Source organism: Schistocerca nitens, chromosome 3 (assembly GCF_023898315.1).
Source record: "Schistocerca nitens isolate TAMUIC-IGC-003100 chromosome 3, iqSchNite1.1, whole genome shotgun sequence".
Classification (NCBI taxonomy): Eukaryota; Metazoa; Arthropoda; class Insecta; order Orthoptera; family Acrididae; genus Schistocerca; species Schistocerca nitens.
Window position 1 is genome coordinate 639,775,294 of NC_064616.1, and position 27,334 is coordinate 639,802,627.

At 39.1% G+C, this 27,334-nt stretch overlaps 1 protein-coding gene across 2 annotated transcripts in view; it reads right to left on the bottom strand.

Annotated features, from left to right (window-relative positions):
• Positions 1 to 4,456: 4,456 nt before the first annotated feature.
• Positions 4,457 to 27,334, bottom strand: part of LOC126248594 (uncharacterized) — a 43,468-nt gene continuing 20,590 nt past the window's right edge. For both annotated transcript variants that reach the window (XM_049949717.1, XM_049949718.1), the window contains exons 4-6: positions 26,992 to 27,179; positions 26,844 to 26,894; positions 4,457 to 6,539 (exon numbers count right to left, since the gene is read on the bottom strand). In XM_049949717.1, coding sequence (XP_049805674.1) covers positions 6,456 to 6,539; positions 26,844 to 26,894; positions 26,992 to 27,179 — 323 coding nt within the window. In that variant the 3' untranslated portion in view covers positions 4,457 to 6,455. The remainder of the gene's footprint in view (positions 6,540 to 26,843; positions 26,895 to 26,991; positions 27,180 to 27,334) is intronic.

Consider the following 27,334-nt stretch of genomic DNA (forward strand, 5'->3'; position numbering starts at 1 on the left):
GCAGAGAAATGAACTGCTGCTCTCCCGACTGACTCCTTTGTCTTAACCACTGAACACCTTACTTGGTACCAGTCTAAAGGTGAGCTGGAGATATTTGGGCTGGATTCTGCTACCTTTGTTGTGCTGTTACCCCGACCTTGTTTGTGAATGATTTAGGATAAGAGAGACCACTCACTAAATAGCAGAAGTGTTGAGTCGTTGACAAACCCACACAAAAGAGAAAAAACTTGCAAAGTTTCAAATAAATTCTTTGACAAGCTTAGAGAAAGTGCTCACCCCAGCCCCGCCACATACACACATTTGTGCCCTTACATTGCTCTGGCTGGACACACAATGCGGATTTGCATTAAAGCAGATGGACTGGGGTGGGGGTTGTGTTGGGCAGGGAGGGGAGTGGAGGGGACAGGAGGGGGAGGGTGGGGGAGGGGGAGTGGAGGAAGAGGGTTTGGCGATGGGTAGCTAGTGGCTCAGAGGGAGGCAGCAGGTTGGCTAGGAATGCAGGTGGAAGTGATGGCAAGTGTACAGGTTAGGCATGCGCTACAGGGGTATTGGAGCTGGTGAGGTGGAGCACACAAAGATTATGTGGAGTGGGAGAGGGTAATATGACAGAGCTGGGTGTGGCAACAATGGGTTAGCACAGAGTGAAGCCAGGAGGGTTACAGGAGAGAAAGGCTGTGGGAACGAAGGATGTGTTGCCAGGATAAGTCCCATCTGTGTAGATCAGAAAATCTGGTGCTGGAGAGAAATATCCAGTGGCTTGGATTGTGGAGTAGCCATTGAACTCCAACATGTCATACCACTTTGCTCTTGACCCCAGCTGGTTTGCTGTCATGCCACCATAAAAAGCTGTGCAGTGATTGCAGCAGAGTGGTATACGAGATGGCTCCTTCTACAGGTGGCTTCTGATGGGATAGGAAAAATCCGTCAGGACTTTTCGACAATTCGTTTTCTTGAAGGTTGTGACATATGTTAAAGACTGTAACTCTTTATAAGAACTGATGGCTCAGCATACGTAATATGGTTAACTATCTTCAGCTATTCACATTTTTTTATTTGTGGTAACACTGAAAACGGCTTCTCATGATGCTCAAGTGATTTACACATACACTAGTAATGTCAAACATTTATTTCACAATTCATATGCACCTAAACTACAGTCTTACACCTTTTACAGTATAGGGAAAAAGTAAGGAAGATTAGGGTTTATTGTCTTGTTGACAAAGTTATTAAAGATGAAGCACAAACTCTGATTGGGAAGGAAATCAGTCATGCCCTTTGAAGAGAACTGTCCCTGTATTCACCTTAATCAAATTAGAAAAATCACAGAAAACCTAGGTCTGGATTGCCAGACTGGAATTTGAATTGCTTATCAGAATATGAGAGAGTCCTGCACTATGCAACCTCACTAAGTATTTGCATCACAGGATAGTATGGTCAAATCTAAAACTTAAGGCATTGCACTGAGGCTTTAACATGTTGATTGCTGCACACATAATGATGGATGTTTCACAGTCAGGCACAGATCAGGTGTGCAGTTCTGTTGTGACTGCCACCAGCCGTCATGTTAACATGTTTACGCAAACTGAACTGAAGGTAAGAATGACAGGTTACATCCTCTGCAGTTCGTCATTGACTTTCACTGAATATATTTGATTTCAATTACCCCTTCATTTACTCATCAATTTTGCAATAGTACTTCCAAAAGTGCATTAGGTCACCGTCAGTACAAAATCCTTGCTAAAATTGAATATTTTGAAGAACTGATTTTACATCTGAAGGAAATCCATAGGATTACGTACACTTAATACAGATGGAATGTGGGAGGTGTTCCCTAGCAACTGTTCAATAACACCCCAAAAATTAAGAGTATCCTCAATTATATTGTCACAGATTAGACATTGAGGTTTAAATTTCTATGTTCCTTGTAAACCAGGCCAACTTTTCACTATCAAGCCTAACAGAATTTGCTGACGTATGGCAACAGAATATAATGGAGGCCGGCTGACACACTGACATCTCCCTCCCCCACTCTGAGTCCATACGTTTACGCAATCATTAATGGCTGACACTGATTTTTCTACTTCAAAAGTATGATGTAAACGAACTGAATAAAAACTCTGAACAAAGAAGAAACAAAGTATAGTGCGCGCAAAATGCCATGGCTGCTAGATGCGCAGACAGCTGGGGAAGTGTGGGGAGAGCAGCAGTTGTAGGCGGTCGCTCAGAGAACTTTAGGGGAAGTATCGAGTGCTGGAGGGGAAGTGCTGTTCTAAACTGAAGCCTATGCTCACATTTTTTGTAAATATTAAGTGGGCCCCCTCCACACTCACACTTGAATGGTGACCATTCAAAAAAATCTACTGTCACCTCTGCTTTCGTTAGTATCTAAAAAGAACTCCACTGAGAATGCAACGACTTATTTTCGCCTGCCTTGTTAACCGTTTGTAACTTTCAGAGAAACATCATGAATAGCAAATTTTGAGTGAAACCTACACATTTCTCTGGTTGCCATGTCAAAATTTGCTTGTTTTGCCAAAAGGCAGTGGAGTTTACACTGTCTCACCTCACCTTGTGCAGACACAGTTGTGACAGAATTCTGAAACAGTTGTTTATTAAGTTTATTAAATGAGGAACTAAGGAAAACTCAAGTCAGTAGCTTGTGAAATTGCACATTCTCTATATAAAAAAGCCTGTAATGTCTTCACATATGTTGTTCCAAAACCTATAGCATTTCTCGTTTCACCAGCTATTGATGGCCCTTAAAAATTACATTCTTTCACCAAAAAAATTAGTAGCTATTAGCATAACACAGTAGATAATGAAGTTACTAGATAATAACGATATGGTAAAATACTCTTCTCTTTGCATACTATCATTTGCCAAAATTTCATTTCGATATCAGAAACCGTTAACAAAATACGAGGAATGTTGTGGATATTTCACTCTGGCTTTATTGCTGGGACAGCACCATCACAAATGAGTGTGCTACATCAAATCAGTTTTCTCAAGATTGGTGACTTGTAGATACTTCTACCCATGTCTAAAGAAAATTTCAATGTTACCCAAATTTCATATGCAATAACATATTATGCAATATGCACCAAATGCAAAATCATAGCGACCCCTATTTTTCATTGCACACTTTCCGAATTTTGCACAGTATTTTACTTTTGCATAAATCACAATAACTAATATCATTAACGAAATGCTGGGCACATCATCAGTAAGATGCCATGTAAAGCTATCAGCAAAGCAAAAATGAAATTTTTTTACTGAATAGTTTCTGTAAAATCATTTGAAAAAGATTGCCGGGTGCGCACATCGATTCTGTCATCGCTGACTAGTCGGAAGGTGGAAAACACTTGTTGGCCTCCTCTTCCAAGGAAACGAATGAACTAGCCCAGCGCTTTGGACGAAAACTGCACATTGTCCAACGTATCCTGTGAGAGGTGTACAGGGAATTATCAATAGAATACAAAAAGTTTGTCACATATCCCCCCCCCCTCTTCCCCTCTAAAAATAAATATTAGGAATCACTTATCACATAGTAAACAGCACCTCTTGACTGAAAATAGGAATTCTAGGAGGGGAAACTTTCTTCATTGAATCACACAGCAGATTTTCAATAAAACATATGTTTATTAAACATTTTACTGCATAAAATATTGTAAACATTTAACAAATGTATGTACGTAAAAATGCATTTGACAAAGATGCAACAATGGATGGATTAGTTTTCACAATGAAACACAGTTTCTTAATTGGACGGAATTGTGTAGAATACTTTAAGGTACATTCTGAGTAATCAATGTTTGACAATTTTTGTGATGAAAAAATAAGAGTCAGTCTTCATCAAAGACTAACATTAACTACTACAAAAAGTACAAATATAACATTCAACTACAAAATAACATTACAGTAAAAAAGTTTTATAATACTTCTCACTAATATTTTATTGGACATATTAAGAATTAGAAACAATGATGCATGTATACGATTTTCCCCTTGCAAACAGTGGTGTGCAAAAAGGCAACCACAGTTTAGTAAAAGATTATTAATAAATTTAAATTACTCAGTGGGGAACAGAGAATGAATGTTTCAACACAGACTGAACATACAAAATAATTCAACCCTCTAAAAACAGAACCTGTGGCATCTCTCCTTAATGCACAGTATTTATGAATTTGAAAGTATGACAGATACTTTTAGATTAAAATTTACTGTGTACATAATCAATACACATTAGTTCATGTGTAGCATTTTATAATAATCTTACTCTATCTAAAAGTACTATTATGCTAGTCACTTATTGGTTTGTAATGTACATTCTCTGACACTTCACAGTAGGTGTGAAATATATCTTGTCTATGTTTACAAACTCTGTGAGATTAGAAATACCTTCAGATACTGATAACAGGATACACTGCAGCATTAATCTTATTTGTAAAATGATCGCTGTTTTTGTGTGTGTGTGTGTGTGTGTGTGTGTGTGTGTGTGTGTGTGTGTGTGTTGGAAGACTGTGATGCAAGAATATTTTAATTACTGAAACAGGCAGAAGCAAATTTTGCATCTGCATGATGACAAAACTGTACAACATATAGCAAGGCCTCTTTGCTGTAGAATAACTTTAAAAATAGCCAGTTTTTTCAGTGATAATCACATGTAAACTAGATAGTGGCTACAAGTGTAACGGAACACAAATTTTAAGAATGCATCTACATTATCTTTGAAAAACTACAGATGGGTGTTATCCATACATTCAGAATACCAATGCCCACAAATGGTAATTCTAAGTCTGATTGGTTGACAGGAACTAGTTTGTAGTATTTACTGATACCGTAGCATGGAGTAAATGTTCCAGAACATAGTGTTCCAATGTATTATTCATATGAATGCAATATAAATCACAATGGTTATATGGTAAGATCCACAAATGAACTTTCCTCACAATGAAAACTAAAAATAGACATAATGCTATGGACACTTTTATTTGAAGTGGACGTACTGTTTCTATTCACGTGAAGTAACATAATAAAGCCAAAGCATGCTGGGGAATTTTACTGGATATTGTGCGCATAATGAGAGACCAGATCCCTGTGTTCATCTGAGGAAAGAAAGGAGGAAAAATACTTAACTTCATGCCAGTAGTGGCAACATAAGAAAATACAACAAATACTTTCCCATTAAAACTTACTTGCTGAGCACATACTCAACCAACATGCATTAGTTGTTGGGTTGTTTATACTAATCTTACAGTATCTAAAAATACTATGATGGTATATTTCTTCTGTGAATAATGCCATCCAGATCACTTAATACATTTTGATTAAGAGAGGAAAGAGTTAGAGCTAACTACAAGATTCCATAATTAAGTTAATTTTCAAAGCTCTGGTAAAAGGAGCCACAGCTGGATCTTATATGCCTTTATGTGAATATCTTGGTGACTTCACGCAACTCCCGAATCATACTTTCCCCTTAGCTGCTAATCGTAGGAACCTCCATTTGTGAACATTTAAGTGTTTAAGCCACCTTTTGTTTTCATTTGTGGGAAAAGAAACAAAAATGAATTATAATTAACAGACCACCACCATGAACTAGCAATTTCTGGCTTATCTTACTGTTATCTGCTGGAGCATGGTGCTAGTTTTTGATTGTAACTATGTAACAACGGATCTAGTTCAGAAACAATGAATATAGGATGCATTTGGCACAGTTAATGAGTAAAATGCATGTCACTTATTCAATTAAAGAAACCACAAACAAGAGAACTGCAAAAACAGAGGTGGTGCATGTATTCTTAAATGGTATTACTGATGACAAACTGGTCATGACAATCTCATAAAAAGTTACAGTTACTATTTTATGAGCAGACTGAAGGCAATACTGGTTGCCTCAATACTTCAGTTTAGAGAGACCAATCATTTCACTGAACAAATGAAAATAAAAGCAGCACTGAACAGAAGGCAAAAAGCCACTACAGATCACTTTCTTATTAAAATAACAAAACAAAATTTATAAGAAAGCTACAGATAAAACAAACCCTTACATTATTAATGTCACACTTGATAATTAAGTTCCAAATCTCTTCCAAAATAAAAAGCTCTTGCTTTATGAGTGCACCTGTTACTTTTTCTTTCACAAAAGGTCATTAGCATTCATTCTTTGGTTACTCATAATACAGAAGTTTCATGTCACGTAAAAACCATCCTTCAAACTTTACACACTGTCTCTGTAAATACTGGAGTAAATATTCATTACAAAAATACAAAATATCAATATGAGATTCATAATCTTGTACATGAATTAAAGTTTCCTCCTCTTATAAACCTGAAACTTTACACACTCTTATTTGATATGTAACTCCCCGTTTAAAAAAAATTGTGGTCGTAACTATATCTAATCTATTCATAGATTTAGATGGTGCTTTTCTGATGATCAGAGCAACTGCTATAGTTCACGGGTACAGCAGTTCAATATTCGGAGACTGCATTTCCTTAAATATCTGGTACAAAGAATACACACAGGTCCAGCAGTATGCCTGAAAAAGAAAAACAAAGCTCCAGAAAAACCTCTAATCAAATATCTTAATGGAAAAAAAAACAGCTGTTCTTTCGTAAAACTCATCAACACAAGAACTTAAAAGTTAAATTAGAATTAGGTTCACATGCAATTTCATTTTGTTGCAGTGATTAAGAACACCACAGTGAAAATGTAACTGAGTAGTCCTGAGCCATTATAAGGAAAGACTCAAGACAGTTAAAATTTTGCATTTTGTTAATTAACTGTACAAAGTTTAAAACAATATATTAAACAATAGTGGCTAATGTGTGTTGCCCACTAGAAGCTCATCTGCTGAATATAGCATTTACTCCTATTTTCATAGTCTTATCAGCTTAACATGAATCTTACGTCACACTGCAAAAAATAAAAATCATGTTTATATGCGAAAGGTACTTCTTCATATTTTAAATAAAATATGAATGGTCCCAAGCACAGCACTGAAAAGATTTGTGACTATTTGCAAACAAATGGCAAGCTACTGAATACCTGATGTCGCAAACTGCATTTCAAAAACAAAAAGCAACTACTTTAAACTGTTTAATATAAGATCAAACGTCTCTTCATTTCCTTGATGTACACTACTACTGATTCATTTTTGGAGCAACTCTATGCAGACTCCACTGTTTACAGTGTAGTGGAATCAAGACTGCTACAGCATCACTGCATGCACCACCTCAAGATCTCTCTGCTCAAGTGACTTATTATCACAGAAAAGTAAATACGCAAATGGTTCAAATGGCTCTGAGCACTATGGGACTCAACTGCTGAGGTCATTAGTCCCCTAGAACTTAGAACTAGTTAAACCTAACTAACCTAAGGACATCACAAACATCCATGCCCGAGGCAGGATTCGAACCTGCGACCGTAGCAGTAAATACGCAGAATGAGCTAGTTCCACAAACCAGTTAACTGTTGGGCTGCAGAATATCGTTCAACATGCAGTCACAAAGGTTGCTACACTGAGTTACATGTTTTATTCAGCCAACCTGTACCCTTTTGAAATTGATTACACACACCCAGGGAAACTGTGGTGTGTAGTATTATCAATGCTATAGTTGTCTCAAATAACAATACAAACAAAAATAGATGCAAGCTTGAAAACATTGTATCTTAACAAGAGTACTATGTGAGAGAGAATGTGTATGCATGCACACTGTAGATAATGTGACAATACTTATTTTTGTGAAAAACTGAATACCATACATGGATGATTATAAAAGCATGGAACTTGTGGGATATACAAAACAATGTTAGACATGAATGTGATTAGAAAAACTGCGAGAAACTATATCTACACAGCACATTACTTCATAAAAGGTGGTAGTAGTCGTACAGAAAACGATCTCGCAAGGAACCAGACAAAGTAACTTCATCAGTGAGCTGTAGATGGTCAGAAGGCATTCCTGTTTCAAATTGATCTTTCGCTGTAGCTAGTCACGTGGTGAAAATTATGTGGCTGGAACATCAACAATTCAACTCAGTTCCCGAAGTTTATACACTAGAAAAAATATTAGAGGATTTCACTATGTGTGAGTGATAGTAAAACCAGAAAGGGAATCCTGCATGGTAATATGCATCTTCATATGGGTCTTCACATTCAGGGCATACCAAACTAATATGTGAATTACAGCATCTCAATACATACAGGTGAAATGGAAAAGCTTTTAAATACAATTACAAAATCTAAACCCAAAATTAAGAAATGTAACCAGGCATTAAACACACAAACACTAACACTGCACATAAGGTGTATCATTTTCCTCTATCACACCTTTTCTTAAAAAAAAAAAAAGTATCGGCAAAAAACTACCTGTGGAACACTAACCAACATGATTGCCAGTTTCTGTTAAATGTTTCATAAGAAAGTATACTCAGCAGTACGTCTTTTTTTAAATAGTATCCTACATTTTTTATTCAGTAATCTTCTTCCTCTCCTCAAGAACTCTTCCAACACATCATCCAAGGATATTCATTATGTTGATCCATATAAGTAGTCTTGCTATAAGTGGCACTTCATTCAAAAGACTAGAAAGAATTAAAGAGAGAAAGTTAGCACATGCCTTGTGCGTTAGGTCACCATTGATGAAATAAGGGACAATAATTTTAGTATCAAGTATCCCACACCAGAAATTAACTCTAGATTGACACTGATGTTATACATGCCTGAGAAATCTCTGGTTTTCACTGGACCAACAAATGTATGTTCTTTGTATTTATCTGTCTTTTGTCTGAAAAGGAACATTTATCAGTAAAAAGAAAATCAGAAAAAAATTCTGGTTCATGAGGATTTGCTGCTGTGTCTACTGGCAGAATTGTACGCAATACTGGAAACCATTCCCATGCAAATCTTGGTGTAGGTCTCCATGACATATCTAGAACTCGCGACGTGTTGGAATGCAATGTACACTGGTCCTAGGAATGCCAATAACCTGTTCAAGCTGTCATGTGCAACAGAAACAGGAAGAGTAACTTTGTTATCTTCATCTGTGTATGTTCTATGTTGTTTCTGTTGCTTCGGGTTGAAACTTCTTGTTTCCTCAAGCATCACAACAAGAAGAAAAAACATTCATCATCAGGAAGGTGGTTTTTGTCAAGATACTGCTGTCTGTAGGGTTCGTCTGGCCGAGTAGCAATACACCTACCTCAAACCACAATAAAAGGAAAGTGATTGCAGTGCAGTTTTTAACCAAGTGCTGCATTCACTGTACAAAACACATCATTTAAACAAACTTAAGTACTGTACTACATGTACCCACATTGTAAATACAACAAACATTATTGTAACGACTATGCTGTTAGCTTCATTCTCTGTAGATGAGCAGCATTTCTGCCCACTCTTTGTTGGTATACATTTTACTTGCACAAAGAGTCAACGGAAGACTGTATGACCAGTGTGCTCTTTCCTTGAGTTTCCATTTGTTTACAGTCATCACCAGAAAGTGGAAAAGTTGCGCTATCTCAAGTACCTGCATTATGTACTGGTACAGGACACTCAAAGGCAATTTTGTGTTACATTTCTGTTAATGTCATGCTTGCATGAATGGTACAAAGTGATATTTTTTAACATGTCTTGAGGAGAGGAAATTGACTGCTGAATAAAAAATATAAGGTGGTATTTTAAAAAAAGTTTACTACTGGTCATATCTTCTCGACAAAATTAAAAGAGAGGTAATTACACTCGATACTGTATCCCTGGTAATAATATAACATTTGCTTGATATGTTTTTTTTTATTTTGTTTCTGAACAAAGAGTTATTTGGGGTTGTCAAGATAATGGAAAACCCCAGGACAGACTTGCTGAATTCAATACAGATCATAGAACTGATATTACAAGAAACCAGATTCACAGATGAAGAAACACTAGAGTCAGATAATTATCAAATCTTGAAATGGAAATAAAGACATTGTGGAAAGTGTACCACACTTACTAACAATATCCACATACATTTGTACCAAATTTATTATTATATCCAGAAATAGTTTTGGGAACAACTGGAAGAATGGTTGATTAACTAGTAGGGTTGAAAGGAACTGAACAATAAAGCCATCAGTCCGATCTTCCTTTAATAATCCAAGCCCACGAGATTCCATGAGGAGAAAAGGACAGACAGCCAGTATGATCTTTTGCAGTATCATCTGATGCATAAGTAAAAAGTACATGGCGGGACGAACAAACAAAATAAAGTAAAAAAATCAGTGAGGTGGGGGAGGTGCAGCATCCAGCAATCAGCCAAAGGACCATCGAGGGGCAGGGGGTAAGGAGATTGCTCCCCCCCTCCCCTGTTTCACATAAAATACAATGGTCAACATAAATGCATAAAGAGTTTAAAAAGTGTTTATCAAGCTGATATACCACTCAAGGCCTGCTACACAGCCAACCGAATCTCAAGTAATTTTATCTGAAGTGTAAAATATTGTCAGAAGAACAAAGTTAAACAGCCATACAAAAATGAAACAATACAGTGAGGTAGGGGAGGTGTGGTGGTCGAGACAGCTGGAGATCCTTTGACATTAGTGCTGCAGGTCAACTTCCACACCTGACTGATGACCTTCCAGCCACTTTAGAATACAGGCAAAAGGCCTGCATCACAGAAAAGTAAGAAGAGGCGATGAAGCTGTGTTGACAGATTTTAAATGACGGTAAACAAACAACTCTCTTGGATAAAATGCAAGACCACATCTGCCACATGGATATCATTACCTAACAGCAGGGGTATAGAGTCTTCATCAAGCTGCAATGTTTGCCAAAAAGCAGAGAGCTTGGGTACTAACAGGATATGGGCCACATTCACAGGAGTACCACAATCACAACTGCGTGGCTGCTTATCTGAGGATGTGACACCGAGTCAGCTAGGTGTGGACAATACACCAACCGCGGGACTGCTACGGTCGCAGGTTCAAATCCTGCCTCGGGCATGGGTGTGTGTGATGTCCTTAGGTTAGTTAGGTTTAAGTAGTTCTAAGTTCTAGGGGACTTATGACCTAAGATGTTGAGTCCCATAGTGCTCAGGGCCATTTGAACCATTTTTTTGACAATACACCCTTTGGAAAGCGTGAAGGCAAGCCTGCCATGCAACCATGCACCCTTTTAGTAATTGCTGCTTGTGAATAGCGACCATGGCATGCGAACACCCCTCCCCTTTGCCTGCAGTCCAAACCTCCAAAAGTTGAAGATGCAGTGTTGACTGCAAGTCAGACCCCAGGATATTCATCTTCTAGAGTAATTTCCCGCGGCCACCTTTGTTAACTCATCAGCCAGCTTGTTCCCATGAATTACAATATGGCTTGGGGTCCAGAGGAACAAAATCGAGCTCCAAGTACCCTAGAGGTCGCAGAAAGATCATGTATGGTCGAAACCAATAGGTTCTGAGGATAGAATTGGTTTACGGCTTGTGGAAAAGAAATCTGTGGGTCTTCTATATGACACTCAGTTTGGTTTTAGGAAAGGAAAAGGTACCACGGAGACAGTTCTGATGTTATACTTGATAATGGAAGCAAGAATGAAGAAAATCAAGGATTTGTCAACCTAGAGAAAATGTTCAATAAGATAAAATGATGCAAAATGCTCAAATTTTCAGAAAACTCGGAGTAAGCTATTGGGATAAACAGGTAGTATACAATATGTACAGGAAGAAAGGAGGAACAATAAGACTGGAAGACCAACAAGGTGCTCGGAGTAAAAATGTGTAAGATAGGAATGCAGTCTTTCATCTCTGCTGTTTAGTTTATACATCAAAGACGCCATGACTGAAATAAAAGACTGGTTCAAGAGTGGGGTTAACATTCGATAAGATTCATTAATGACACTGCTATCTTCAGTGACAGTGAATAAGAATTAATGGTCTATTCAATAGAACGAATAGCCTAATGAGCACAGAATATGGATTAGCATAAACTGTAAAAAGACAAAAGTAACAAGAAGAAGCAGAAATGACAACAGTGATAAACTTAACATTAAAACTGGTGATCATGAAGTAGATGATGTCAAGGAATTCTGCTATCTTGGAAGCAAAATAACCCATGACCAGCAAAGCAAGGAGGACATAAAAAGCTGAGTAGCACAGGCAAAGAGGGCATTCCTGGCCAAGAGAAGTCTACTGGCATCAAACACAGGCATGAATTTGAGGAAGAAATTCCTGGGAATGTATGTATGGAGTCCAGCACTGTATGGTGTTGAATCATGGACAGTGGGAAAACCAGGACTGAAGAGAATCGAAGCATTTGAGATGTGGTGGTACACAATAATTTTGAAAATTAGGTGGACTGATAAAAGATGAAATGAGGAGGTTCTCCACAGAATTGGTGAAAAATGCAACACACAGGAAACACTGACAAGAAGAGAGATAGCATGTTAGAACATGTGTTAAGACATCAGGAACTTCCATGGTATTATTGGGAGATGTAGAGAGTAAGAACTGTAGAGAAAGTCGAGAGACTGGGATGCATCTAACAAATAATTACAAGTGCTACTCTGAGATGAAGACATTGATGCAGGAGAATAATTTGTGGTGGGTTGCATCACACCAGTCAGAAGACTGAGGACTATAAAAAATGGCTGCAGACTACTTATAATTAATGTCATTGCAGATTAGAAAACTCTCCCAAGGTTGAGTGGGCACATAACAGAGGGCTTGGACAATGGCCATTAATTCTGCTCAAAAAAGTGTGCCCATATGGGATGGATGTTACTTGTGACCCCCAGAATTTATGAAGGGACAGCTGGTGATATTATCAACTTCAAGCTGTAACTACAGACAACTCTGGAACGTGAAAGTTCCACAAGAAACGAGAAACAAATACGAAAACAGGTGGTCTACCTTTTCTTTCTGTCCAAATTAGAAGTGGATCCTTCTATGAGGTATAAACCACTGTTGAAGAGGGGGTGGGGGTTGAAGGGGGTTGGTGGTGGTGTGTATTACAAAGGTGATCTGATAAGAGGATTCAATGACAGAAGGTCAAGATCACAACAAAGAGATTCCAGATGAACTTCTGCTGGGACACCCAACCTGGGTCACCTTTGTGGGAGGTGAATCATCCTGACAGGAAAAAGAATATGGTTCTGGGAAGTTGAGGACATGTATTGCAAAACGCAATGGTAACTGGTGGCACCTGATGTGCAGAGGAGGAATTCCAGCCTCTGCGAAGATTCTATCCACAGAACTTGTCCAAAAGGCACCAGTTACAAGTCAGATCCCACAATGGTGCACTGTGTACAGTAGCTGTAATACAAATGTGGCCACTAGTCCATAAGCCCATCAAAATAGGACAAGGGCTTAGCAAAGTTTCAGCAGGATGGAAGCCCTGGCTGAGGGCCCAGTGACTCCACTTTCATTGAGGCACCTTGTAGCTGGCATTCAGCAACACTGGCAGATGAAGAGCTTTCATATTTACTAAAGTTGTCAACATACAGGGACAGTGAGGTAGCTGGCCCCACAGCCTATGTGAGCCTGTTGGTTGATTGATTAATTGAGTGGGGTTATGGGGCCAATCGGCGAGGTCATCAGTCTCTCAATTCCGAAGTGAGTCACAGAAGAAAGATGGTCTGCTAAAAGTGGACGGATCCAGTCAGGGGAGTCAAATTATAAAATAATGATAATTACACACACACACAGTAAAGGCATAAAAGGTGAAACCAAATTTAAAAACTGGCGGTCATGGGGTCACAGACCGAGAAGACTGTAAAAGAATTCCCAACCACAACCAACCTGCCCCTGCTGCAAGACTAAAGTAGAACCTTATATCGGGAAACAAAAACCACTTTCACGGAGGAAACTGAGGACCAGGTCAACCATCCATCGATCGTCTGCTAATATTAAATTTAGGGAATCGGGAAGACTATATTTAACACAATGGGCCAAAAGAAGGGGTCATTCTACCAATATGAGAGAGATCGTCAGTCTGGCTCCACAACCACATTGTGGGGGTGGGTCATTATGTAGGAGGAAACAATGGATGAGCTCGGTATGACCGATGCGTAAATGGCATAAAACAGTTGACTCCTTGTGAGAGGAGTGGAAGGAAGAGTGCCAAACTGCAGTAGACTCCTTGATTGTGCAGAGTTCATTGCTATGAGCAGTAGCACTCCAGATGGCATTCCACTTTTGGGCAAAGAGAGATCTGACGTAAATTTGCATATCTGCAGATGGAATCATAAAAGGAAATGGGGGGTAAGCATCTGCTTCTCTAGCCAAACGGTCAGCCAGTTTATTCCCTGGGATGCCCACATGACTTGGGACCCAGAGAAAGACACCTGAACAGGCAGAACGCTCAAGGGCAGCGAGAAGGTCATGGATAGCAGAGACCAAAGGGTGATGAGAGTAGCATCGGTCGATAGCCCGTAGGCAGTTGATGGCATATGAACAAATTAAAACACTGTGGAGGGAGGCCTGAAAAACAAAAAGGAGGGCCCTGTGAATGGCTAAAAGCTCTGCTGTGAACACACTACATGCTCCCGGCAATAAATAGTGTTCGAAGACGGTAGGGAACATGAAAGCGTATCCTACCTCATCGATTGTCTTAGAACCATCAGTGTAAAAGATGGTGGCACCCTGGAACTCTGCAAGGATGCCACATACAAGACGCTGGTAAACCGTATGAGTGACAGATACCTTAGAACAATGAAACAGATCGGTCCTAATCCATGGTCTAGGCACCATCCAAGGGGGGTATGGGAGGAAAGACATGGGGTGCAGTCCAGTGAGTGTAGATGGAGATCCTGATACAGGGAAGTGAGACGCATGCCAATCGGCAATCCCACCCATGAGTGGGCGTTAGCAGGGAGACATCCCTTATTGGTGAAGAGCACAGGATACGCAGGATGATCAGGGAATTGGCGAATGACGATTGTGTAAGAAACAAGGATTCAGTTCCGTGGGGGAAGGGGAATTCCCGCTTCTGTGACAAGACTATCAACAGGACTACTGCAAAAGGCACCAACAGTCAGACGCACCACACAATGATGGGCTTTGAAGGAACTGCTGAGCCGTAAACCTCACTACCACAATCTAGTCGGGACAAGACCCAAGACCCCAAGATGTGTGGGCCAGAAGGCAGAGAGCTTTAAGCTTCCGTATACATGTAATCTTTAGGTGGTTATCAAAAATAAGGCCCAAGAAACAGGACTGTGCTACAACATTGAGGAGCTGGTTGCCTAAATAAAGTTCTGGATCGGCGTATACTGTGGGTCAACAACAAAAATGCATAACCCGCGTTTTGGAGGGAGAAAACTGGAAGCCATGGGCGGTGGTCCACACAGAAGCGCCTTAGAGCTGGTGGTCAGCAGATACTACCGAGCGGGAGCTGCATCAGATGCAAAAATCGTCGACGTACAGTGCTGGGGTAACCAGAGGCCAACAGAGATCACAATCCCATTGATGGCAATGAGGGAGACTGTCACACTTAACACAGAACCCTGTGGGATACCATTCTCCTGAATCTGAGGGGCAATGAGTGGAGTGCCAACTTGAACCCGGAAGAGCCGATGAGATAAACACTCGCGGATAAAAATCTGAAGATCACGGAACCACCAGTCATGGAGGGCAACTAAAATGTGATGGCACCAAGCCATGTCATACGCCTTATGTAGATTAAAGAAGACCGTTATCAGACAAACTGCAACTCAAAATGAATGACACTGGCCCATGTGGCAGTGTTTAGCTTGTCAAGTAGGTCCAGATGAGGTAACCATCCACTGAAGTTTGCCAGCTGAGTAGGACTTTTCTACCAGGAGGTGGGGAACTGAGGTCCCTGTAGTTGGTGGTGTGGTAATGTATGTTTCCTTGACAAAGTAGATGTGGGTATCTTCACCTTTGCTACATACAGAAAGCTTAGTCCCAATGTTCTCAAACTTTTCTGTCATTTGAAATCGTTGTAGGGCTTCACTTTTTTCCTTTGCTTCAAAATACGTAAGACACACAAAATTTTCAAAAGATTGAAAATCTGACACATTAAAACTTAAAGGTAATAACATGGAATTCATAAAGCATCTTTGAAAATTGGATTCAAGAAATTTGGAAGAAATAAAACAGGAATTAACCTGTGCAGAAGAAGAAATAAACTAAGTAGAAAGAACAAGAAAACACTTCTCGTGGTAAACTGATTGTGACAAAACAGAAGAAAGTCTAGTGGCCTAGAATTGTGTTATTAAATATGCAAACAAATCATTAGAAGAATCTGAAAACTACAGTAATGTAAAAAAAAAAGAAGAAAGAAAGCTACAGAAATTTTAGCCACCAGATCAGTGTTTTAGGGACCAAGACAATATCCTGTATACGAATAACAGAGACAAATGTAAAATTTCAGCTAGATATTAAAGTTATGAAAAAATCTGGGAAGACACAAAAGTTACAGAAGAAGTGAAAAATAGTACCTAACCACACACCACACAAAAATGGGCGAAACATGTCAATAACTAAAGTGGTATATCCTTACGCATTGCAGCCATTTTTTCCTGCAGCATTTGTCAGAAGTGCTGAACAACTGGACGCAGAATTCCGGAAGTCTTAGGCAGGGTTTAGGAAACATAGGTGGTTAGTAGAACCAGGGTGTATACGTGGACAAGGTAAAAAAAATTCCCGGATTTTCCTCGGAACTATAAAACTTATCAATCCATAGAATCAATAGGTTTTATACACCGGCATAAAATTTCCCGGCACTTTACAAAATGAAACTCAGGTGCGGGGGGGGGGGGGGGATACACACACACACACACACACACACACACACACACACACACACACACACACATTTTGGAAATATCTGTGAGCAGCAACGTGTACGCTGCATATTTTCATATTACGAAAGTGTAAATATGAATTCCACCAAACACCTCATGTTACTTTCTGAAGCATTAAAAATCGAGATTGCGATGCGATTTTGTAAGCCAGTCATAGCTCATGTCACGTGATCTCTCACCAACCAATGATGGCAGATATTTAGAGCATAGGACATGTTATGTAGTCAGCCAATAGCAATATCACTGTCAAGAAGTGCGACCACACAAATAGGAGAAGTTAATGGTTTAAATATACATAGTGTAGCTACAAGAAAAGCAAAGCTTTCACATATAATACTGGCCTCAAAGATTAATAAGCTTTAACAGAATCTAAGCTTTCACACATAATGTCGATCTTTTATAAGCGTGTTACACTTTAAGATACATCACAAAAATGCGACAGTAAAATTTTTGATGATGGCATAAATGTCTGATCATCTTGAGTTAAAATTCTTCAAAAGGTTGTCCTCAAAGAGTTGATTTTTAAATGAGAGTCAAGCACTCTTGTGATTTACGAAATTTATCGTATATTCTCGCACGTAATTCATCTTGCGTAAAAGGAAATTTACTTTGAAAGTAACGCTTTTCAAAGCACCATTCTCAATATTTTCCCACAGCCTGTTAGAAATAGGTTCGTTTCAGCAGTTGCCAGAGAGTGCCAGATAATAGGCGTCACCGCACCTGCGGAGCTACGATGACGCTGGAAGCCCATATATTTGTAAGTGTAAAACATTAAAAGATCTTACATTATGTCATAAATGAAACAAGACATCAGAGGACACTCCAAGAGCATCAGAATTTTGTGAACCCTACTAAAATGCATGATTCGGCTTAAAGTGGACACTTGTGCTTAAAGTGCACACACTTATGTCCAGATTCAGATGTAAATTTTCTTGGAGTACCAGTAGTGTATTACCACATGTTTGGTTCTTTATTATGGCATAATGCCATACATGCTAGAAGATGCAAACGTGCACTTGAAATGCAGAGAATTAGCCAATAGTGTGGAATTAATTGCTTTATTTCAAATAAATGGACTGCCCTCAGTAGAAAAGGTTAATAAAAGCCCAATTTCTTTAGCAAACCGACAAAAATAACTTCACTATTCTACAAGGCGATTAATGTTTGACTGTCAGAAAGGTGGAAATAAAATAAAATCTGAAACTAATAACTTGTTTTAGCCTTCCATAATTATGTGAATGTGTTTTAATTCACTTAATAGCTCCCAGCTACAGAAATCCTTCTTGTTTTCATTTGACGTGAGAGCAATAAACAAAGAGGGAACAGCAAAATCACTAAACATAAACAAAGATCACGTGGAGACTACCCACCTCCCCACTACAACTCTGACTGCTTGGTTGGTTGGATTAGAAGAGGGGGAAAGGGACCAAACTACGCGGTCATCAGTCCCTTGTTCCGAATAAAACATTGCCACAAGTGCGAAAATAAAACAAACGAGACTGACTACTCAAAAGAGAATGAAAGGAAAAATCACAAAACGATGAAGGGCAACAAACATGTAAATGGACAAAAGGGGACAAGAAAACCACAGAAACACAAGAAACGGGATGAAGAGATTAAAACAAAAATGCAGATTACCATGGCTGGCTGAACATGAGAATAAAAAAGGAGAATCCAGCCATTCCGCAATACATTGAAGCCTCCACTCTAGAAGCACTAGGGTGTAGGACGGAGAGGGACAAAGGACATGCGCTAAAACTTAGATCTAATGATAAAACTCACCCTCACAAATAAACCATAAAACTAAATCAGCCGATGAGGCATTGTCAGAAAAAATTAGCGGTGAGTCCGGTAACCCAAGATTTTGTCGCTGGGCAGTCAAAATGGGATAGTTAACCCGGTGCCACACCAACACTCAGGCAGGTCTTCACGATGCAGGAGGTAACTGTGGGTCGCCTAGCATGGCCAATGCAGAGCCGGCAGAGGACAACTGATTCCCTGCGAGAGGCCTGCATGGAAGACTTCCACACATTTTTAGTCTCCTTAATGACACACAGTTTGTTGGGTGTACTGTTACGCCATTCCGTCTCCCAAAGACAAAAAACCCAATGGCGAAAGTCAGAACGCAGGTCAGGTTAAGATATGCCCATCTCCAGAAGCGGTTTCCGCGTAGCCTGTTTGGCCAGCCTGTCATCAAGTTCGTTGCCTGGGATGCCGACATGTTCTGGGGTCCACGCAAACACCACTGAACAACGGGACCGGCCCAGGCCATAGATGGACTCCTGGATGGACACTACCAAAGGATGGCAAGGGTAGCACTGGTTGATAGCTCGTAGGCTGTTCAAGGAGTCAGTACACAGAAGAAACGATTCCCCGGCGCATGAAAGGATATACTGAAGTGCACAAGAGATGGTCACCAGCTCAGCAGTGAATACACTGCAGCCATCGGGCACAGAATGCTGTTAAAAATGGCCTCAGTGGACGTAGGCGTAGCCAACATGACCATCACCCACCACAGCATCAGTGTAAACCACTTCAGAGCCGCGAGACACGTCAAGAATCGAGAGGAAGTGACAGCGGACAGCAGCAGGAGTAGCTGAGTCCGTAGGGTCTTGCAAAAGGTCCAGACAAATTTGCGGCCTAGGTATAAACCATGGAGGTGTATGCAGACGGACCTGGATGGGAGGTGGTAAAGGGAAGGAGACTCCAGTTCAGACAGAAGGGATTGCATGCAAACCGCAATAGTTAGCCTTAACCTGGGCCGCCGATGTGGGAAGGGGCCATCACACAAAGGCCGAAACATAGGCCGAAACATGTGAGACTCCTTTTAGTCACCTCTTATGACAGGCAGGAATACCTCAGGCCTTTTCTAACCCCCGGACCCGCAGGGGGCGAGGGGGGGGGGACTCTGACTGCTCTGCGTATCAGTCCTGGATCTACGATATTTCCAAACTGGAGTAATACTAGATAGTGGTGCCCCCCCCCCTTCCCCCTCTCCAGCGTTTGAGATAGGGTGCCAAAAATTAAATCAACTTTTCAAAAAAAATGTTCATTTTGTAGCGCACATCTTTCTGAAGATGTCTCATACATAAAACATATGTCTTCCAGGAAATGAAAGCCATGTTATTTGGTCTTAAGTGTTCCAAAGTACATTGCCACGTCTCTTCACACAGCATTCTTCTACCGCACGTCACTGTATTTCGCACTGTCGAATTCAAACGTGTTTATTTTGTAATGGATGCCATTAAACTATACTCAGGACAGTGGAAATTAAAATGTCCCGTGATGTCTCTCCTGCACAGTGTCGGCCGGTTTGACATCCTGCCCCCCCCCCCCTTTTTTTTAAAGACCTCGCAATTATTATTAGCTGTGATTATTTGTAACCGAGAGAACAAGAAATCCTCAGAAAATTAGCACTATTTATCATCTATTAGCTAATAACTTTCTATTTGGTGTGGCATATTAAATATAGGATACATAAAACCAGTAAAAGCAAGAGGCCAGCAAGACGTACACACTTCTCCAATCCTTATGTCCCAGTATTTTTTCCTCTCTAAATTTGCTATGGCTTTTCATGGTGTGCTTCCCTTTCTGCGAAAGAATCTATTACCTCCCCAAAGTTCCTCAAACGTTTTGCTACATAAAAAAACGAAATGTCATTGTCTAATACTGAAAAAGCTGTTAATACAAACAGTACCCAAAACTGGCGTGGTTTCTAAAGCTGATTATGTGTATTTTGTCACTGTCTGCTAGTTACAACAAAATAGCCCTGTCTAATATTGCAGCAATTTTAATACACACCAAATAAACGAAACTGTTTTGGAACAAATGGCCATATAATTCACAAAGTACCAATATCGAACGCCAAGGCCTACTACAAGCAAAAAGCTTTATGATAGGAAATAGTTTTACATTTCATTCATAGGTGCCAGTTTCTCAAGCACGAGATCAAAAAGTAGTGGTTCAAAAGTTTTGTATAAATTTGGAATTGTCATATTCTTCCACAACTTGTGTGATGTCCCCATTTTGTCTCCTTCCTCATTCTAACAAACTATCTTGTCATCACTAATTCTGTAACTATTGCCTACCAGTGTCAAAACATACTCTCTGGTTAACTTCACTAACCCTGCCACAATCGCTGGTTTAGTTATCCTATGTTTATTCTCAGGTTAGGTGTTCTTATGCGTTCGTACAACGCGTTTTCCGTGCTTCTCTCACAATAGAACTTACGCGCCTGCTAGCAGGGGACTGTAAAACTGGCCCTTACTAGTGTACTGGTCTGGCCAAAAACTTTGTCAAAATTTCATTTTCTTGGATACACCGGGAAGATAACACATAATCTTTCTTACTTGTTATTCCTGTTAGTCCTTTATTTCCACTCTGGCAGTCTAAATCTATGGCTTTTGCTAGTAATTATAACAATGCTGAACATTCGCAAAACCCAGTCAACCTCATAAATAAACTGCAATTGGCATTCACCCATTCGGCTTTATTTCGCTCAGCTCATATAGCCCCATTCCCTTTTGTTTGCAGGAAAGTTTATTTCTAGATGCGACAGGGGTTCTCCTGGCAGAGGGATCATGTACAGTACGCACGCATTCAAAAATCAATTTATGATACATTCAGAAATCAACTTAGAATGTTTTCAAAAATGTTCAAAAACCAACAGAGATGTGTTTCTAAATCATATGAAGAATCAATAGGCCAATGTCACTGGACGCTAGACACTTTGTGAAAAAAGGTTTTTCCTCAAGAATATGAATTTGGCCCCACCCCCTCTGAAATTGCCGCACGGGGCAGATACCCAGGTTTGTCCCCGCAGTCTAGATTTGTGCCTGTTGCACATGCGTGAATCTGGCAGCTTGGGAGTGCCAGTAAAATTTTTTTGTGTAGCATCTGGCTGCTTGCTGCTACTGCTTATACAGCTAACAGCCACACTTCTGTAGCCAGAAGCGGGAGAAGGTACTACTCATACACAACTAAATTGCGCACGCGCATGAGCCCGCCCGCAACTGCGCAAACAAATTTAATGTAAATAGTTGTGACGTCACATTCATTGGAGGCAATTTGTCATTCTGAAGTATGGCATAGTCTTCCTAAAACCTTTATGACACATTTTGCTCTTGGCAGGCGTTTGACGAACACTGTTTTTTCCTTGTATATGGTGTTGTGTTGGCAGAGGAGCCAACACCGTGTTACTAGAGGAGGCCGAAATGCACGCGTTTTAGCTCACACAGGCAGGCATGAGGAGGGAAGGACTATACTGACGTGAGGTCTGGAAGACAACAAGGAATTAGAATTCAGAAAGCGGACGTAATTAGTTTGATGCTTAACTTTAATCCATTAATGATGAACGTCGCTCTTGACGGTACATGATTCACAATATTATCTGTTCAGATTATAGTAACTGAATATGGTGCCTTGCTAGGTCATAGCAAATGACGTAGCTGAAGGCTATGCTAAACTGTCATCTCTGCAAATGAGAACGTATGTAGACAGTGAACCATCGCTAGCAAAGTCGGCTGTACAACTGGGGCAATTGCTAGCGAGTCTCTAGACTAGATCTGCCGTATGGCGGCGCTGGGTCTGCAATCCTGATAGTGGCGACACGCGGGTCCGATGTATACTAACGGACTGCGGCCGATTTAAAGGCTACCACCTAGCAAGTGTGGTGTCTGGCGGTGACACCACATATGGTGCATTTCCTTTATAACTAAGTTTTATTTTCATTTTTTTCCCTCTCGTTCATGTTTTATTGCTGCAATATTATTCTGCAGTGCCAAGATATGGTAATATCCTTTGTTAGAATATTGGTTCTTACCAGTCAAAATTACAAAAATCTAATTGAAAACTGAAACCATGAAAAATTCCCCAGAATCTTAAAAAAATTTACGGGCTTTTCCCAGTTTTCTCCCAGATGAAATAATTCCCGGGTTTTACCTGCATCTACTGGGTTGTATACACTCTGAGAACAAATCAGTAATCGCTTCTGTACAACAACCAACTTGATGCACTGGACAGACTGACATGCTCGGCACCACCTCATTCTATTCATCTACATTCAATTACCCTTGTTTTACTTTTGTCGATACTCGTACAACAACCTCCCTTCAAGAAACTGTCTGGTCTGTTCAACTAAATCGTATAACCTTTCCCTTTTTATCCTTCTGTTTTAAAGCACAGGCTGAAAAACATTGATGTTAGGCTACAATGTTGTCTCAGCCCTTTGATTCTTGTAACTGTAAGTCATGTTACCGTAGAAATTGTATATAACCTTCTGCAACCTGCATTTTATCTCCACTACATTCAGAATCTCAAATTGTGTATTCCTCTCAACATTATTGAAAGCTTTCCTGAAATCTACAAGTTCTTTAAACATAGGTTTGTCTTTCTTGAGTCTATTTTGTAAGGTAAGTCATATACTTATTTATTCTCACAGAACATTAATTCACTTTCAAATTCCTCCTCAGACTGCTCAATGTACGACAAGTCGTAAATTACCTGTAGATCAGAGTATCTCAGTTAACAATGCTAAAGCTTTTGCACAAATGTTATAAACAAAAGTTTATTTTCCTTCAGCCTAGCTTCTTAGATGAGCTCTAGGGACAATATTGCCTCGCATGGTCCTACATTTCTCCAGAACCCACAGTGACCATCCCTGTGGCACACTTACACCCAATTTTCTGTAAATAATTCGTGTCATTATTTTGCAACCACGACTTGTTAAACTGATGGTGTGTTAATATATGTGCCAGCACTTGCCTTCTTTGGAAATGTAATAACTACACTTTTCTTTGAGTTGAAAAGTTTTTGCCTATCTCATATATATCCAGTTTCAGGTGAATAATTTTGTCATGTCATGGTCACCCTAGAACCTCACTAATTCTGAGGGAATAACGTCTACTCTAAGTGCCTTATGCCACCTTAGGTCTTCCAGTGCAATGCCAAATTCAACTAGCAATACTGCACTCTCATTTCATGACTTCCTTTTTATAAGGTTGTCTTCAAGTTTGTTTCCTTTAAACAGCCTTTCTGTTAAGCCTTCCACAGTTCTGACATTTCTTTTTTGCTCAGTACCGACTTACCATATGCACTTTTAATATTCATATTGGAGCTTCTCGTATTTCCAAATGTCTCTTTAATTTGCCTATAGGCAGCTTCTATTTCCCATATTCATGCATGCTTCTAAAGTTTTCTCCTATAGCAATTTCCCGCTTTGTCACTATGCAGTTTCTGTCAGTCTAATTTTTAGCTGGTGTTTGTTCACTTTTGCTTTCAATTATTCACTTCAGTTTCACATAGTCTCTTTTTGTCAAATTCAGTATCTCATATCACCCAAAGATTCCTACCGATCCTTGTCCTTTCCTCTGCTACCTTCATTATTTTATCTCAAGATCTACCCACATCACTTTTATTGTATTCCTTTTATCTGTTTCAGGTCAATATTGTGCAATACTCCCAATGAAACTCTCAACAGCCTTAGGGCCTTTCAACTGGTCCAAGTACTCTCTCTCAAATCTCGTACCTTTCTGCAGTTTCTTCACTTTTCATCCACAGTTCATAATGAGTAAATTATGGCCACAGTCTACATCTGCCCCTGGAAATCTTTCGCAGTTTGAAAACTGTTCTCAAAAACACCATCTTATCATTATATTTCTTGTATGTAGATAACCTTTTTTCGTGATTTTTAAAGCAGGTGTCAACTATGATCAAATTGTGCTCTGTGCTAAATTCTACTGGGCAGCTTCCCCTTTTATTTCTTTTTCCTTCAATTCAATGCCAACCTCCCAAATGACAATGTTATCATCTCTCTTAACATTTGAATGATGTCTTGTTGTACATATGAATCTAATGTTGCTAATAAGAATGAAAAGGCTACAGAATACTGATGAACATTTCTAAATTTCGAACAATGCTTATGACCCTATACACAGGCTGGTTCTATTCCACAATAAGGAAGAATTTGGAATGGAAAAGAAAAGACAAGAGCTATTGCAACAAACCCTAACAAACACAATATCCCAGACAAAATTCATGGAATAAATATCAGACCCATTTCACACGAAGACACAAGTTTGACAAGATTATCGACTATTCCCTGTTTAACAGTGTGCTGTAAAAAAGATCACAGTATGGAGGAAAACATTTGCAGAAACAAACACCAGAAGGGGAATAAAAATAGCTTGGGAAAATAAAATCAAAACTGGCAGTTTAGCAGTTGCAGATAATTTAGCAAATACTGCACCATCAAGATTAAGCACGAAGTATGGAATAATCAGAAGAGTTCATAAAAATTTAAGTCCAAAGAATAATGGACAATTCGGAAGCTAACAGAGCAAGATTATGAAAATGCATTAATAAAAAACATCATTCCTTTAAACATAAAAGTTTATCACTAGAAGACTGTCATATGGCTAAAATGCATGTATGCATCAAAAACACTAGTTTTTGATGATTAAAGAATATGAAAAAAAAAAAACCAACAGAAAAATGAAAAGAAAGAAGTGATGAGGACATTAGGAAACACTGCAACAGTAGAAACATCTAAATTAAGAAGTAACTCTGAGGTATAAAAATACATAGGAAAATATTGCATTAGAAATTGGAAAATAAAACTAATGTTTTTTGAACATAGACAAAGAATGAATCCTACCATACTGACAAGAAAAAAGATAAAATATTTTGAAAAATTAAAAGTCAAACCAAACTAATTCGGGTAAGTGCATGGAGATGAAGATATTGGCGTAAGTACACACGATATGCACAAAGAACAAAATACATAAACAAAATTAACTAGTGATAAGGTTTCCAAAAAAAGAGCTTGGGGGGGGGGGGGGGGGGGGGCACAGTTACTAGATAAAGCTGGTTTGTAATGAAAGAAAAAGAAACAAATACAGAATATCAATTCCAACTGCACAGTTAAATTTTTTTTCATTTCAACTGCACAGTTAATCACGTCTCTTACATTTCTTATGATGTAAAAACCAGCTGCACATATAGACTGTAAATGACAGTTAAGAAATCATCACCCAAAGCCAAGCTAAATCATTGTGGGTGCACGGCTGTGAATTACTTTTCAACTACTCATGTTAAGCAAATTATTTTGTAAGCCCAACAATTTTACATTTGCAACAAAATCTCCACATGTTACTTGCCATGTCAATTTATGTGAAAGCATTAATACAAAAGCAACATCTCACTCGACATTTTAAATAACCACAGCATTTTGCCTTTGTGTACTAATGGTCCCCTTTCATGCCTTCTACAAACAGATCTGCTAACTTGTATTTACCTCATTGATACAAATGTAGGCCATGAGAAGAGTACCATGATCCGTCTATAGCATCCACTGCAATAACATTGATGTGGTATCTCACTTAAAATCTAGGCTTCCTCATCTCTACATATATACACTTTAAAACATAGTCAACAGCAGCAATGGAAGTGGAACCATAGGGCTTCCACAAAACACACATTTGTGTGTTCAATATATGTTCTTATTTTGTCCATGACACACAATACTATATTTTATGCCATTAGCTAAATCACTTCCAGTTCCCACCTTTCATCACTAACCTTCTTAAAAAAACCTTACAAATTTTTCTCAAGTTTCATGCTGGTATAGTCTAGGAGCTGGTTTCACAATACTTGAGACCTAATACCCTGAATCTAATTTTTCATGTAGCAGCTAGCCTAAACTACTTCCATGACTACTACTAGGTGGCAGGACTCTCATATTATACCATGTGATCTTTAGGAAATCAAGCAATGGTTTGTTGCATCCTTCATTCCTCAATACCTTTATGATGCTCTTCATTGTCTTATTCACATGAAAAACAAAGAGTGATCATCTGCACTCTTATAAATATTTAAATGTCATTACAGATGAAAACTCAGATTTAATACAGCACAACAAAAAATATTATACCATTTGTCTCAAAAATATCTTACATTTTGCTCCTGTTATTTACATTTCACTAAGTTTTGCTCAAAATTAAAAAAAAAGGGGGAATGAAATAACAGTGATCCTAAACCAACAAAACTTACATTGTATGCCATCCAAAGCCAATCAACAAGAGCTGCCATAACGGAATCCAGCTGCAAAAATAATGGTTTAATTTATTTCAGTGTAATCATTGAGTTACCACCATTAAAATATGCTTGATATTAACTCACTAAACAATAATATTCTTACATATATGTAGTATCCACCAAGCAACCACAGGCCAAAAACTAGCTGAAACAATATTACTATTCCAAAGCAGATCATCCATGGCAGCATCATTCCTCGATTAGTTTCCACCACACCAAAAATGAGGAATACAGAGAGTGCAATCAGCAGCAGCAGGTAGGCAATGAAAAACCCTCCAACACCAAGCATAGCTGCAAAACAAAATTGTAATCAAGTTTTTGCAGTACTTTCTGAGAAATAATAAATCAAGGACAAGCAAATATTAAATAATCAAATTTCAATGTTCATTCCATTTACAAACTTGACTTACTTCCACAGATGTTTATCATTACTTTCTATGTGCATG